We start from the raw sequence: 16478 nt of genomic DNA, 5'->3' as shown, positions 1-16478 counted from the left end.
AATCTATACGCCTAATATATTAATATGTATATGTACATACAGTACATACTGTATATCATTGTGTACCTGGAGTAGTCATACAATAGGATTATATGAGATTAGATCGTTATTTAAGATTCTCTGTGATCCCACGGGACTGGCACCTTAAATAGATCAGGGGCTGCAGTGCAGTTCAGAACCAAGGGGTCGACAAAGAAACTGAACATCAGACCTCCACAGGCAAAGTGCATAAGGACAGACAGACATACAGACAGTCAGAAACAGGGGAACCATTGGCAAAGTGGTGAGACATAGAAATTAAGACACAGCTGTATGAGAGGAGGGAACAGAAGAAGAGAGAGGAGTCGGAGAGGAGAGGAGAGGAGATTTCTGAAAGAAAGGAGTTTAAAGGTTTAAGAGAGCAGATGGCTAATTGTACCCGTGTTTCGCAGCCTGGCAGCAAGTCAGTCTTGTGCATAAGGACGGGAGTGGGAGGAGGGGACGGGAGGGAAGGAGGAGTGGAAGGGGAGGGGAGGGAGGTTTGGAGACGGGAAGGGGCCATGGAGGAAGCTGGGCGGTGCGATTAGGCCTTGAGAGCGTGCCACTGGGCGACGTTAGTACGCGGCCGAGCTAGCATGTCTTTCCAGTGCTTCACCTCCGCTGGTCCACTCTTCCATGATAGGTAGATCTGAGAGAGAGGAGGAAGAGAAAGGATGAAGATGAAGACAGTCATATTTAATCTACTGTGTCTGTTCAAGAAGACATGGCGGTCAGTTTTGTTAATGCCCCGAGTCAGCATGACTGATCCATTTTAAAAATTAAATTTATGGCTAAAACTTAATTAATGGCCATCATGAATGCAAGGGACACCTCGCCCACACTGCTCACTGTGAATGCTTGAATAACTTCATCAGTCAGCCGATTCTGCTGCCTGTTGTCAGGCAGTGCACAAACTTACAGTTGAATGACAAGGCCTTGAAAATCATCAGCCAAGCTAGATGAGATCATTGTTACCATCTCATGATCGTACTGTCAGTATGTAGCAGGAGCCAGCAGACACTTAGCTCAGCATAAATACTTAACATTTATTTTACGTATGTTTAAGTCAGTCGTGTCAAAATTGAAATGCTCTAATCTTGGTCATTGGTATCATTGGTATGTTTTAATTTATAAACGTTTCTTAGGTCTGCTTCCTTTATATTTACAAGTATACTTATCTTGAAAATACTCAAAAAAGTATAATCTCCGATCACAGGACTTCCTAACGAATTCTGTTCCCAAGGTCAGAATGGAACATTTTTTAAATTTGCTGTGGAATGACTTGCAAAAGGACCTGGGAATGAAGGACTGATCTCTCTACAGGCTTTTAAAGACATTTTAAAATCTGTTGTAAAATGGTAAATCAGGATGCAGATGCTTTGACTAACATGTTTTTTGGGAACACTGTAGATAACACTTTTTGGTACTAAATCATTGATAGCGTTTAGTTTTGTGTTTTATCTGTTTTTTTTAACTTTTATTGTGTTTCACTGTGTTTTACATATGTTTTTAGAGTGTATGTAAATGGCTGACATTTTTTCCCCTGTTCATTCTGCTGCTGCAAGACACTCTTTTATGAGATTTTTAACCTTAATGAGTAAATTTCCTGGTTAAATAAAGGTAAAATAAAAATAAAATAGGGGGCGACAAGTGTTACCTTGCCGATAACATCATTGCGGCTGAGCCTGTCCTTGTCCATGACGGTGATGATGATGGTGGTCTCCCTCAGCACATGGGCGGCCACGTCGAAAGGGAAGGACTCATTGAAGACGGGGTTCAGACAGCGCTTCATCGTCACTGTTTTCTTCTTCTCTACGCGCTTGTCCTTGTGCATCAGCCACACCTTCACATATGGATCTGCAACACGGACGGAGAGTGCAGTAGTTTACATGAGGCAGAGGATGAAGGTGCACATGGATGGGGTGGGTTTAGGGTCAGGTTTGCAATTACCCTCTTAATTGTTAAAGTCAGGGAAGGCAGCAGGAAGCAGATAGTTTGAGCTCAAGGTCAACTCATCCCCTGAGCCAGGAAACATACAAATGAGGAAGTATTTATGGAAATAGGGCCTGGGATTTGTACTACCAATTCTGGAGCATTATCATACTCCTGTTGTGGCAGGAAGGGGTAATTTTTCCAAAAATATGCCACAGAAAGCATTTCACAGTGAGACCTGATACTTGCACCAAACTGGGCTGACACAGATTTTGGCTGGGAGGCTGAAGATCCTCATAGATATACAGAAAGAGACAGAGACAGAGAGAGAGAGGGCAAGCGAAGAGACACTTGACGTAATGTCACCTTGCTGCTGCAGCTATGTGGTGCGACCCGGCTCAGGAGCCAGACGGCAAGTGTCGCCTGCACGGGACAGGTCAGTAAATGTTTGAACACGGAGCCAAAGCTGTGTGTGAAGCCACAGAGCTTCCAATGTCACAAGAAGAGCTTCGGAGCGGTGGACAAGGGCTGGAAAGAGAAAAGACTAAACAAACAAGGATGGAATCTCTACCTGAGGTGCCCCCGATATCCATGGCTTTGAGATTGCGCGCTTTGATGATGTTCACAGTGATGGTGTTGGCACTGGGATTATAGCAGAGAGACACCAGCAGGTCTCCCCGTCTCCCCTGAGGAACACACACACACAGAAAATGGAGCATGATTCATTCAGTCTGATATCAGATTTCATCAGGGGATATCAAACTCCTCATTGTATGATTTTACGTCACTGCACTGCCCTCTCTGCTCTAACACCTTGTGCCAAACACAACACCTGGTCCACTGACCAGGATGGCTGATCTGAGCGTGTTCCTCACCCTAAAGTTATATAAATCAAGCTCACATGCTGAGAGTAGACAATGAATAGCATCAGACTCTTTTAAATAAAATGATAATCACAACATTAGAATGAAAACTGCATTTGCCCTGATTTGAACTGACGGCCTAATGGCCAACCCCTCTGTCTTACGCTGCCATCACTGCAGGGCTTGAGCTCCTTCCAGAAGGTCTTTATCTGGCCCAGTTCCACCTTGTTCAGGGGAATTGACACTTCTCCAATGGGGTCATTCCTGCTGAAGCGGTCGTAGTCCAACACCTGAAGGTAGAGCGTGCGCTCTCTCACCTTCTCATAGGGAAACCCTAAACCAGGGGCAGAAACAGATAACGGTGAGGAGTGAGCTAAGTTACAGAGAGGAAAAAAAACCTTCCTGACAGCACAGAGGGAGCGGTGTAATCTGCACCGTGCTAACAGGGCTGAATTTGGCAAAGGCCAAAGTGCATTTCAAAAACTGCAGGAACAGCCAACACTCTCTCAGATGACTGAGATGGATCATTATACTCTGGTCACGAAGAGCCATCACATTCATTTTTCAAGAGCATTGGCCCATTGTTCTAATTTTGGAGGGTTTGAGCCTTTTGGACATTATTTTGGTTAATTTAACACTGTGCTGTCATCCGAGCACAATTGTCTTAATGACACAAATTCTGATCATACTGGTGTGATAAACCTCATTGCTCCCCGAGTGCCTGCTCCTAAACATCTGTAGTTAACACAGCTAAGGAATATATATACACACATATATATATATACTGTATATATGTATATATATATATATATATATATATATTTCAGGGTTTAACTGTTAAATTATAGCTTTTTAATATTTTTTTAAATGCCAAACAAGTTTGTTTTGATTTCACACATTCATTGTCGCTTTTCACATAAATCCCACAATGCTGTCTGAGTCTTGAGGAACACTGCCATGGCTATGAATGCTTAATAGGACACGCTGTGTAGAGTAAGTGAGCTTATTTTCTGAGGCTGTAGCTGAGAAGCCACTCTTAACATCTGCCTGTTAAATATAAGGACACAAACTTAGCTTAGCTGCATAAAAGAATGTAACCAGGTGGGAAACAACTCGTCGTGTCCTACATCGTTACACTTACGTTTTTGTATGGATTGCACAAATGACACATAATGTGTCGATTAGTGAGGTTCAGGTGTGGATTTTCTTAACTTCAGACAGAGCCAAGAGAGCTGTTTTCACCTTTCCAGTCTTTATACTTAAAGCAGCTCTTGACTGTAGCTTCATACTGTGATTAGTGAAATCTTCGCAAAATGCCTATAGCCTCAAAGAGCTGTGCCAATCTGAGGAAGCTGCAGAAACCTTCGCTCTCAAACCGGCACAGAACATTTTCTGCAAGAATGTTTTAAGGCCCTGAAAACCTGCTCTCTTCATTCAGCTCATATGAACACAAAATTATCTGCCAAACTGTGAACAGTCACGGTTCACATGAGAGATGTCGGCACTTCTACTTTCATTTGCACTGTTCTGTTTTGAAGTGGGAATCGAATGAAACATCACCCACACAGCCCTGATGCAGCAGCCTTTTCAGGGTTTAACTGTTAAATTATAGCTTTTATTTTAGCTTAAATGCTCAGTGTTATTTAGTTATGAATATTTCATGTCATAGTGACATGCTGAGGATACGAGAGCACGTTTTCAGAGACTTTGACTGGTAAAGTGACTAAATGTAATGGGAAGTGTTTAATACAATAATAATAACCACAGTTCTATGGTGAGTAGCTGCATGGAAATGACACAGACCTTCAAACAGGAAGGTTTCGTTCCAGTGGGGGTTGAGGTTCTTTCTCTTGACCTTGGTTTCCAGCTTGTGCTTCTTGTCAGGCAACAGGTAGATCTTGACGAAGGGGTCAGAGGTGCCAGAGAAGTCCTTGGCCGGGAGCTCCTGGCCCCTGAGGACTTTGACGGTGAGAGTTGTGTTTTGGAAGCTGTAGCCTATGCTGAACTGGATCCGGCCGAGCTTCTCACTGATGGGCCCTTCACCGTCATCGTCCTCTGAACCTGGAGACAGCTGCAGGGCCACAAAGGCAGACAGTCACGTAAATACGAACGCTCATTCAAAAAGGCTGAATCCAAGAGCAGACGCTTTTTGTTACACAAGCACGTGCACTCAGACCGTGGCAGAGGGAAGTTTTAAGGGCACGAGATTGTAGCGCCGCATTTCTACCCTGCCACAGTGAGGCAGCTGCTTAAAGGCAGAGATCTGTCTGACATTAAGAAGTGAGAGAGTTTAATTTCCTTACTAATGTTCTTAAGAGGCAGGAGGTGCTCAGATTGTAGATAGGGAAGCTTTAGACCACCCACTCTCTCTCGCAGCCACTACGACTGCTTTATCACGGCTGTGTACTAAAAGGCCACTATCTGATAGAAAGCAGCGGACAGAGAGGGGGAAAAGGGGAGGAAGAGACAAAGAGAAAGTGCAGAGGAGAGAGAGAGAGCACTGAGTGAGGGGACACGGAGCGAACAGCCAGGGACGCGCAGCTCAAGGTTGCCTCTCCTCACTCTCAGCTGTGTTTATGGCTGTCTCTTTTCTCCCTGTCGCTCCACCTTCTGTCTCTGTCCTTCATTTTTCTCCCTTTCTCACTCTAACAATAGCATTCATTGGAACGAAGCAGTGGAGCACTTTGAAAGAGATAAGACAAGCAGTTCATGAGACCAACTTCGCGCAAAAGCCCCCGATGAAACTTTGAGTATGTATAGACTGAGAAGCGGTTTGCCTGCAAACACTCACTGGGAGCATTACCTGAAATAGCTGATTACAGAATTTCAAAGTGACAAAGACGGACTCGCTCAGAATTTGTCAATATGGGTTTCAGAAGTGACAGGCAGAGCAAGTGTGAAATATTCCAAGTCTAATTTATCAAACAGTGTGAGTCACCTTGGATGGCTTGTCTCGCTTGATTGCCACTGTGGGAACTGGCTGTGTGTGTTTTTTTCTATAATGACTCCGTTATTACCATGTGCAGCTGTAAATCAACCAGTGCACGGAGGGTGACTCGGCAGCATTAACCCTACCTGCTGACATAGAATTACCTCATATTGCACAAAGTTATGTGGACGTCTGAATATTGAACATATACACTTGGTCATCACTAAACATTTCACTCTCAAACCACAGGCGTCAGTGTGATTCCCTCACTTCCTCCGGGAGGTCCTGCCATGACATTTTGGACTCTGGCTGAAAGGATTTGCTTCCATTCAGCTGCAAAAAGCATTAATGAGGTCAGACACTGATTTTGGCTGATAAAGCCTGCCGCACAGTCGGCGTTTTGATTCATAGCCAAAGGTGCTGGACAGGGTTGAGTTTAGGACTCGAGTCCAGTCAAGTCCAGCTCTTCTATGACAAACTGGAACTGTCATATCAAGGTCAGTTTACTTATCAGGAGGAGACTCAACCTGAAAAAATAAACAGCTGCACAGTGTCCTCTGTGCCTCTGGATGGATTTTTTCAAAACTCTCAGAAAAATAACCCTAGAGTTGTCATCTGTGTTTACAAGTTTAACACACACTGTACTTTCTGTTCTTTTATACTGGGAACATGAAATCTGGCCGACATTTGCCATGTCTCAAGGATCCAACTCCAGTCCTTCCTTTCACTTTCAATTAAAATGTATGGAAGATCAACAATAAATTCCTGCAGTGTTCCTTTAAGATGGGTGGGAAATATATGTTATTCATTTTGTCAACAAATCCCATGACAACCCAAAAACCAGCAATGATTTGAACCAACAGACAAATAATGTCAGTGTGATATAAATTACTTATCTGTGCCTCAGAGCTCCACTGTTGTAACCATAATCCTAACACAAACTTTGAAACCTTATTGACACTAAGCTAACCTAACCTAACCTGTATCAGTCTCCAGTACCTGTAACTATAGGGCCCAAACCAGATTAGGACCCAAAGCCAGAGGCATCTACATACCTTTGGACATAATATAGCATAAACTGAGATTTACCAGCATAAGTGACAGTGGGATTGATGAGTGGTGGGACAGAGGGTCTTACCATCACCATGTCTCCGGTGAGGGAGTTGGCCAGGTCAGTTACGGAGGAGTGACCGTCAGCATCAGGGGGTTGGCCCTTGGGGCTGTTAGCTGGCTTGTTGCCCCTGTAAGCAAAAGCACAGTTTGACGCAGAGGAACAACAGTGAGGACATGAGCTGAGAAGCTAACTCATCTCCAGAAAGAGAGAATGTCTGAGCACACAGGGAGTCCAACCTCCACCTGTTTGGCGCTTGAACACCGCCTATCTGAAATGACCAATTGAGTCCAAGTTTGCTTTGGATAGAAGTCGCTTCAAAGCAGATTGTACTTTCTCGAGCTATCATGAGCAAAGCCAAATAAAGTCTGCCAGAGATTCCACAGATTAACGTCGGGCGCTAGAACTGAGGACATCTGATGCAGTGAGTTGTCTTTGATGAAAACTTGGAATCTGAGATGACTGTACATATGTCCAGTGTGGCAAACATCCATATCTCTAACAGGAAAGTTACCTCCACTAAGTAAAGAAGCACCTTTTCAGACAGAAGACAAAACAAAGCCACTAGATTTGAAATTGATAGAAACCCATCAGTTATCCCCATTACCCCCAGAGCTCGTCAACCCTTAGTCCCTCTGAGACATTAACATGACATACATGTATAATGACATGTATAGCAACAGGACGTTACTATATACACAGTAGACAGACATGTATAGCAACATATAGAGGACCAGACGTTTAACAGGACAGATGTTAAAGTGTGTGTGTCTTTAAATCTCTCAGTTATTAACTTTGCATCAACAACACAAAATATTTAGAAAAACATAAAGGAGAGGGCAGAGATCTCCCATGGCACAGCTGATACTTAGGTACAAATGTTAATAGATGTTAAGTTTAGTTCCTTCACATGAGGATTGTTGAAAACATAACATTAAAGTAGGAGAAAAACCTCTATGTTCATACATCATGAAAACAAGAAGAATCACAAAGAGTAAAGAAAAGGAAAACAGCAAAAGAGGAAACAAAATGTTGAGAGAGAGTTGAAAGAGAGAGAGATCAAAAGAAACATGAGAGAAAGGATAGAACAAGAAAGAGGCAAATGCAAAAAGTCCTGGCCAATGCAATATGACACATTGGACACACAGCACTCCATAGATGACTGCTCAAGGCACATGGAGAGGCTGAACACTGAAACACCGTTAGGCAAGAAACAAACAGTAAATAGAGAAGAAAAACAGGAACGGAGACACTAAGACAGAGAAAAGAAATGTGCAGATGCAGAGAGGATGCTGCAGACACACAGACTGGACAGAAATCATAAAGACTCTAGAAAAGATAGAAGGTTTAACAAGTAATGTAAGAAAGAGAAAAGCAAGCTGAAATTATTTTTTTTCTGTATTAGAAGAGATAGCAAGTATTAATAGCATGAACAGTGAGGTTACAAAAAACCAAAACCAAAACAGAGTGAGATTGTTACAAACACCAGCACATTAGAGAGAAAAAACAGAGCTGCAAGAAAAGATAGGGAATGAAGGAAGGAAAGCCTGGAAACACAAGAGAGGCTTAGTTTGGTCAGTCTGATAAGTATCAAAGAATAAGAGACAAAAAAAATAAAGAGCTATGCACACACAATATCTCTAACAGGAGACAAAGGGGCATACATGCTAGAGGGAGAAAAAGACCACAGAGAAGAAAAGAAAAAGACAATAAATACAAATGATCACCAAGAAGAAGAGAGAGAGAGCAAGAACCTTTGTTCTCTAAGTGGAGAGCTCAAAATAAATGAAGGATGGATATTGAACGAAAGAGAAATAAGATGTAGATATACCATACAAAAATATCATTGAAAACACAAAAAGGGACAAATAGTAAGAACATAGGAAGTGCACATTTAGAGTGTTACAAAGAGGGCGTTGATAAATAGAAGTAATGACTACAAATGATACAAGTTCACTTTAACTCTAACCCGATTTTCCAACCATTTAGCAACACTCTAAAAGTGTGGATTGGGGACACAGGGGCCAAAGCACGAACGGGCATTGGCTACATGTGCATATATAATATATGCAAGTAGTTGTCACTCGGAGAGTGAAGGCAATGCCTTGGACAGGCAGGAAACAAGGAGCCCATAGCAAGTCTGTCTGTCTGGCCAGCATTAAGCTTTTCACTGAGAGAATGTGTATGTCTCATGGATCGTAGTATTTTTTTTGGGTGCTCTAAACTGCAAATTTGGATGAGAATTGATGTTGAATGCAATAATGTGTACATTTTTGCAGAAGACAAGGACAGAACCAGGGGAAAATATACTGACAAATAGACAGACAGAAAAAGCAAGCAAACAAGACAAGCAAACAATCACTTCAACCAGCAAAGGAACCAGAGCGAGACGGGGGGGAAGGAGGGATGTTAACCATTGAGAGAAGGGAAGGGAATATTTATCAATTGGTGTTAGTTACATTAGTTGCCAAGGGAGGTAAATGCATTTTCAGAAGCCTGGTTATTTATTTATTTTCTTACACAGACTCTAAACTGCAGGCAACGGGTTTGAGAGGAGAGGAAAGGGCTGAGTAAAAAACACTAAACCAAGATCTGAGAATGAGCTCAAAGGAGCTCTAAAGCTCGGAGAGAGACTTACGTCTTGATGTAAAGCAAGGCACCTCCCTCCTCCTCCACCTCCCAACTATCGATGGGGGAGTAAACGTCTTCAATTATTCATTCTCCTTCATGCTTCATTCAGGGGTTCAGTGCATTCTCAGGTAAGAGCGAGTGCAGCCAGGGAAATGGCCTTTACCAGCCCTGCTCTACAGCACCTGAGGTGGTCCTCTGCTCCAGCGCTGCCTCCAGGCTGTTTAAAGAAAAGCGGCTGGGGCTGCCTCCAGATCCTACAGTTTCTGAAGAGCGTCATGGATTTAAAGTGAAGATTGGTTTCAAATTATTTGAGATCTTTAAAAAAGCAGCATTAATTATGGCAGATGGTCATACTACAACTGCTTCTTTCTCTCTGACCCCTTGGGGGCTGATGTGGAAATTTATGCTTTAGAGCCTGCAGTTGTCTACAGTAACCAGTGGGAGGCAGAGTGGACTCGAGTTCAGATCAGATTCTCCCACAGCTAAGGCACAGAAAGTGGGCTGTTGGCATAGCAACGGCTCTAGAAACACAGACCATACATATGGGGGGGTTTGGGGTGTTGTGACAAGAGGTTGTTGGGAGTGGACGCAAGGGAAGGGTGTACATATTTGGAGGGGTGCAGCAAACAGGCAAACACACTGAGAACAAAGAAGATAAGGTATAGGATATATGACAGGTACGGGTGAGAGCCTCGCAGACACACACATTCACATGAACAGACATATGGAGGCAGGCGGGGCCACTTTGGGTTTCACCGTCCTGTGATACTATCCTGTTTTGTTACCTGACCGAGGGCCAGCAGCTCGAAGAGAGGGGGAGGGGGAGGGAAAGACACTCCACTTCTAGGCTGGAGAGAGACGCGAGAAAGAAAGCCCAACCCAGCCCCAGCTTTTTTTTTTCTTTTTTTTTCTTTCCCCAGACACTCAGACTCCCCACCCCTCTGCAAACATGTCACACTCAAACAAACACGCTCGTATGAGACCATGAAATGATTCATTTCAATGTTTGTGCTAAATTTTATATCCGTCCACTAGATCTGTCATTGTTCAGGGGCCACATCATACTTCCCAAGATCATTCACAGTCAAAGCTGCGGCAGCGAAGCAGCACGCCGCTGCTTACATAACTTCATCATCCACATGAAACACATGTACTTTCACACTGGAGTCAGCCAGTCAACCCCTGCTGCCTCACTTCTCAAGCCATGACCAGAGATTCTGCTGCGGCACATAAATGTGGATGTTTTCACTGCTGACTAATTACTTCCTACGATCTGGAACTGGAAATGAGTCTAAAATAGCTTCGTTTACTGAAATCCCATTTCAGGAGGATGCAACAAGGGAGGTGCTAAATGCTGCTTTTTTTGTATTTGCTGCTTTCACTGAACTCCAAATGGAAAAATAGAAAACAACAACACAATTCAGTCATTGCCAAATGTGGGTCTCTATAAATACTGTTATATGTCTATTTTATTTTTATTAGAAGACATATATTTTTTTTAGCTTGCATAGTTTGGATTAGCACCGTGGCTGGCAAAAAAAAACTCCCCAAAAAAATCATATCCAAAGAAGTGTTTAATGTTGTTACCGTTCAGAACCTCACCTCCCTTTATAGCCTCCCAATACTCTCTGCAATTTAGCAGTCATTTCTTCGAGCTCAAGCAAAAACATCTAACCTATCATCCCAGGGAATTTCAGCAAAATGAAATCATCACAACATTTTTCAAGTCCATTAAAACTCCGAACACGAGTCCACTAAATGTTTTGAAAATTCAAAGATTGCCTCTGACGTGGAGGCTGCTGCAGATGTGCCACCTGTTCTGAGGCAGGACACAGGAGTCCCAGGTTAATGCTCCTAATAGCTCGCCTCCCCAACCGCCATCCATCTATCTGTGTGTATGAGACGAGCATGTGTAGCAGCATGTACCTGCTGGCTAGAGTGCTGCCTCCAGCTCTGCATAACACAGGGATGTGCAGAGTACAATGAGCACTCCCTCCTACTACTCTCATGGAAGGAAGATGGATTTGCACTCTGAATTTCCTCTCATCCTCCCCTGACATATGGATGGATAAAAGTATGAATGCACTCCCCTCCTCCTCTTTGCTTTGTGGCTCCTTTTTTTTATTATTATTTTTTTTTTATTTATTTATCTTTGCCCGTCTTAGTGTTATCTTCTTTCCCCCTCTCTAAGCATGTAACTGAATGCATCTCAGCATTCCCCCTGTGATGTGAGGATGAGCGTGGTGGCCACAGGGAGCCAAAGCCTCAGGGGCAGTCTTAACCAGAGCCCCTGAAGACTCTGCTGATTAGTCGGGCACACAAAGCCCCTGTCACAGGAGGAGCACTGTGTCCAACTATCAGAATGTACCATAATCAATTTACATATTACATGTTCATACACACATTCAGATTATATCACTGGGAAGCATTATGACAGCAGTTTTCTTTCTATTACTAAAGAAAACAAGGCTTAACTGTACTCTATACTATGTGTGACCTCAGGATGACCTATCTATACATCAGCCTAAACACACCATCCTCCATGATATGACACGATTAAACTCCTCCTACTCAGACTAATGCATTTAGTCGTGATGTCATTTAAACACACATTTATATTGATTTAAGTAAAAGGTCAAAACTGCCTATTTATCATAGCCTTTTGTGTCAAGTTCAAGTTAAGCAATATAATAAGCTCATCAATTATGGAGCAATATCATATAGCCCACTTGGCAATTAATGGACACTCAGAAGAATCTAAGAATACATCGCATCTTTGAGGCAGAGAAATCTACAGCTATATCTATTAATATCTGCAAGATGTGTTCAGAAACGAGAAACAACTCTGCTGGCTTACTCAAAATGATGTAACATGCATGAATGAATAATTGAAAGACCAAAGGCAAGTGGATTTAATGTCAATGTGGCACAAGGACGTATCCCGCCTCCTCTGTCCTGCGCCTCCATCCTCATTGGTTCGTTGGTTTGCTGCTCAGAGAGAGATCTAGATTCAAAGCTCTCGGGGATTGTGTCACTCTTTATAGCAACAGTGGAGGAGAACCTACAGTATAGGTTCACTGAATCGAAACAGAATTGTACAAGTGAAGACCAATGAGGCATTAACGAGGCACTCTAACATCCTAATTAAGCTTTCTAAGATCCACAACCTATGGATGCCTGCATATAAACATCTCAGCATGTGTGGCCCCACAATCTAAGCAACACACAATTTTGTAATCCATCCGATTTCCTCAGCTATTTTACTGCACAGACTTCCCTCCCTGTCTCTCCCCTGCGAATGTGTAACCTTGGTGGAAAAGTCTCTATCCCCACCACCAGCTCCGGTGCCTTTCAAACTGTCAGTCAGCTGCTGCCTCACTTCATAAACAAATGGCCGCACAGAGCGCTTTCATCCAGCGATCGCGCACACAAGGTCAGGCAAGGAGCGTAATGAATATCACGCACTATAACACCTTCTCATGGCCAGTGGGGATAAAACTGTGTTTGTTTGGCTTGCCTTCCGCTATGGCCAAGCAACAATGAAGCATGGACACACTGCTGAGGGGTAAATGAAAAGCCTCTTTGTTGTTATTTGTGGCAACATGGTGTTTAGCATTGCTGTTTCCAGCAGTGGAAGAGGCTCTCTGATCTTCTACATAAGAAAAAATACCAATACTACAATGTAAAATATTCCAGTACCAGTAAAAGTCTTGCATTTAAAATCCTACTTAAGTTAAAGTTCAGAAGCACCAGTAAAATGTATTTTCTCCTGTTAGTGTCAGATTATTATTTTTAATTTTTAAATAGTAGCAATGATACATGATACATCAATGTGAAATAGGTTTTTTAATGGTGTACCAGGTGGAGCTATAGTTTTACCTATTTAGATAGAGAGTTTAGTCTGGTGGAGCCCAACCCCAGGGTGGCATCACCTCTAAAACATCATAGGATTAATCTGAGGGGTTGTGAGATGATAAATGGAGAAGAACAGAAGTTCTATGACACAAATTTGTATTCATATTTTATAAGTTAGTCTAAAATTTGTCTTTTATTTAATTAAATATTGGATCATTCAGAACAGTTCAATTAAGCCTGCAAAGTTTAGATATGAAGTGTCTCTTTAGTGGAAGTGCAAAGACATTGGAAATGTGACCCATGGGTTATTAAAACATTGATTGCATCCTTAACTATTCATTCAATTTTATAAGGCAATCTAAATTTAATAATATAAAATCTGTGAAAGCCTTTGTAGAGCAATTTTTACGGTCTAATAGTGTAAAGTCAGACTCCCATGTCTTTTTTTTTTTAAATCATAAAGCAGTCTAGGTTCTACATTAATACTGTAAAAATATCAAAGCACTCAGTACTCTGGACTCAGCCGACATTCAGAAACTGTGCCTTTAAATGAGCTACCACGAACTCTGTTACTTTGTGATGTCACAACTTTACAGGCACTTCGCTCAGCCCCACCCAAAGCCCCACCCACCAGGCCCATCATCTTGCCTCACAGGATTTCTGAAATCTGCTTTATTTTTTATTTGATCACTCAAAAACACTCAGCCAGAGGAGACTCCGCTCTTCTGATTGGCTCACTGACCTGTTGTTGCTAGAGCTCCAGAGAGAAGACTGAGAAAGTACATGTAAAACTACTCTGAGATTGTTGTTGTACTTAAAACCACAAATACATCTTCTTGTCCAATCAAAACATCAAACTATACAACTATAACTATTAGCTGTCAAATTAATGTAGTGGAGATACAAAGTAGAGAACTTGAGTAAATGCACTTGGTTACATTCCACCCCCGTCTGTTTCACTAATGTAGGGCACCACATATCAGTTGTGCAGAGAACAGCTCTTTGCTATTCATCATGAGAGGAGAGCCTTCACTTTGATGTTCGCACTGACTATGTTAACATTTGAGAGTCACGTAAACTAGTCACATTAACTTCAGAGGCTTTGTGTTTGGCGGAAATAATTTGCCAGCGACATGTTGTTGAGACAGGTTGGTGTTTGTTGAAGAAATTCAAGGGGTGTAACATGAGCGATGCAGGTATGGAGATGAGTTACAGACACATGAAGGACACGTTTGATGTAAACGCACAGACCGCGATGATATGGCTGCACAGAGGGGTGTGGAGAGCAAGGGGCAAATGAAAGAATGGCTTTGTCTCCAGATGGATGCAGGCTCGAGAGCCCCGTTAAGAATGAGCAATATGCCAGGAGCGTGATTGATTAAATCATGGTCAGACATCTGTGAAGTCAGCACTAACACCACGGGGAATGATATACTCCCAGCAAGCTTACACCTTGCATTTTTAATACACTGTGGACCTACTGTTTATTTGGGTCTCTATATTTAGCAACCAATTAAAGTGTGGCTAAATCATTCATTATAGATTTGAATTTGTAATTTATCATGAAACAAACAAAACAATACGTGGCTCAAGTGGAATTAGTTTACAGCTCAGTTAAGGGATAGACAGGAGCTCTGTAAAGTGGCCGCGACATTCATTAGAGTCTAATCGTTCTTTTTTTTTTTTTTTTTTACTTCCTACCTGTCTATTGTTCACAGACTGTAAACTGCCAGTCATTCTGTTTTGACTGAAAGAAATTAAATGAACCTCAGGTTAATCTAGAAAATACCACAATGCACTCAATCACCATTAATCGAGGTGAGTCCTGCTGGCCAAGTGCTGGAACAAGCGGCTTGTGGTTCCTTCTTGCTGTTTAGTCTATTAGTGGATTTCACAACCCATTTAAGGAGGTTTCCAGGTGAATAAAATGCAGGAACAGCCAGATGTAATGTGCACAGCAAATTACACAGAAAATTGTACTCCTCTGTGCCTCTACGGGTTTCACACTAATCCTGAACAATGGCAATACTTTTGATGTTCGCAAAAGCGACATTCTTACACAAAGATGACTTTCATGCTTGTTTGTAGCTCCACGCAGCTGTGTGGACTTTAGGAAAAGGCCACAGGATGCTCGGGGGCAGGAGACTAAAACGAGGCCGACAAACTCAGAGACAAATCTCTCTCAGTGGTTGTTGACGAAGGATAGCTCTAAAGGCAAACTTTTGTATGATAAATAAAGGTGCTCACTATTTCAGGGACCAACACGCAAGAGACCCTATAAATGTCTGCAGCCCACATGTGCAGCTTCATACTGCAGCTGTGCAGTCTAAATAGGAAAACAGTTACCATCTGTATTGTAACAGAGCTCAAGTTTTAAATCATCATCAAGTGGCGTGAAAAGCAAATCAAAATTTGTTTACCCTCTTCTGCCATTTTCTTTTAAGGTGTATGTCATATCATGTATCTCTAAAACTGTCTCCAATTTGTCATAGAATCAAAGTATTAAAATGGTCTTATTGGACGGCAGAGGAAATCAAGTGTGGCGCATCTGCCTAAGGCTGGACAAAACACAGGATTACACCGTGGCTCTGTGGTGTTATGCTCTGGTGCAAATAATCAAAAACCACCATCCACGCCTGAAAATGAACAACACAAACACAGTGTGGTGTGAGCTGTGTCTGTCACACCCCTGTACTCGTTTGTTAGTCTTAAACTGTTCCAAGGGAAAAAAGAAAAACGAAGTTGGTCCGATTCCTTAACAGAATGCGAAAGCAATTATTTTTGGAGATAGGGATTGTGCGTAAGGTGGCTGGCAAGGAAAAGGTTTATTTTTAGCAGCATGTTTATGTAAGTGACTAACATGTTGTGGAATAATGAGGAGGCTCTCTGGGCCCTCAGTGGAGCTACAGAGACAGGACTCTCAGAGCAGCAGAGGGTGATTGAAGGAAGCTAATGAGCAGGAGGGGAAGAAAGAACATAGGAGTAGAAAGGACAGAGATAATAAAAGCATGAAGATACAAAGGAAATACGACAATTACCAATGGGAGGTCTCTGTGAGCCAGCAGTAAAAAGACAAACAAATAGAGATGAAAATGGTAGAGGAGAATGTCATTGTGTTATGCAGAGATAATTATTGTGG

General features: G+C 42.4%; 1 protein-coding gene across 1 annotated transcript in view; it reads right to left on the bottom strand.

The window, feature by feature from the left end:
- Positions 1 to 562: 562 nt before the first annotated feature.
- Positions 563 to 16478, bottom strand: part of syt7a (synaptotagmin VIIa) — a gene marked incomplete at both ends in the record, with an annotated part of 66319 nt that continues 50403 nt past the window's right edge. Inside the window, 6 exons of the mRNA XM_083974516.1 lie at positions 563 to 667; positions 1676 to 1875; positions 2522 to 2636; positions 2978 to 3147; positions 4617 to 4884; positions 6881 to 6983. Coding sequence (XP_083830642.1) covers positions 563 to 667; positions 1676 to 1875; positions 2522 to 2636; positions 2978 to 3147; positions 4617 to 4884; positions 6881 to 6983 — 961 coding nt within the window. The remainder of the gene's footprint in view (positions 668 to 1675; positions 1876 to 2521; positions 2637 to 2977; positions 3148 to 4616; positions 4885 to 6880; positions 6984 to 16478) is intronic.

This window comes from Trachurus trachurus, assembly GCF_905171665.1.
Source record: "Trachurus trachurus genome assembly, chromosome: 6".
In the NCBI taxonomy this organism is placed as follows: domain Eukaryota; kingdom Metazoa; phylum Chordata; class Actinopteri; order Carangiformes; family Carangidae; genus Trachurus; species Trachurus trachurus.
The sequence above is the reverse complement of the archived record's forward strand: the minus strand, read 5'-3'. Positions and strand labels throughout refer to the sequence as shown.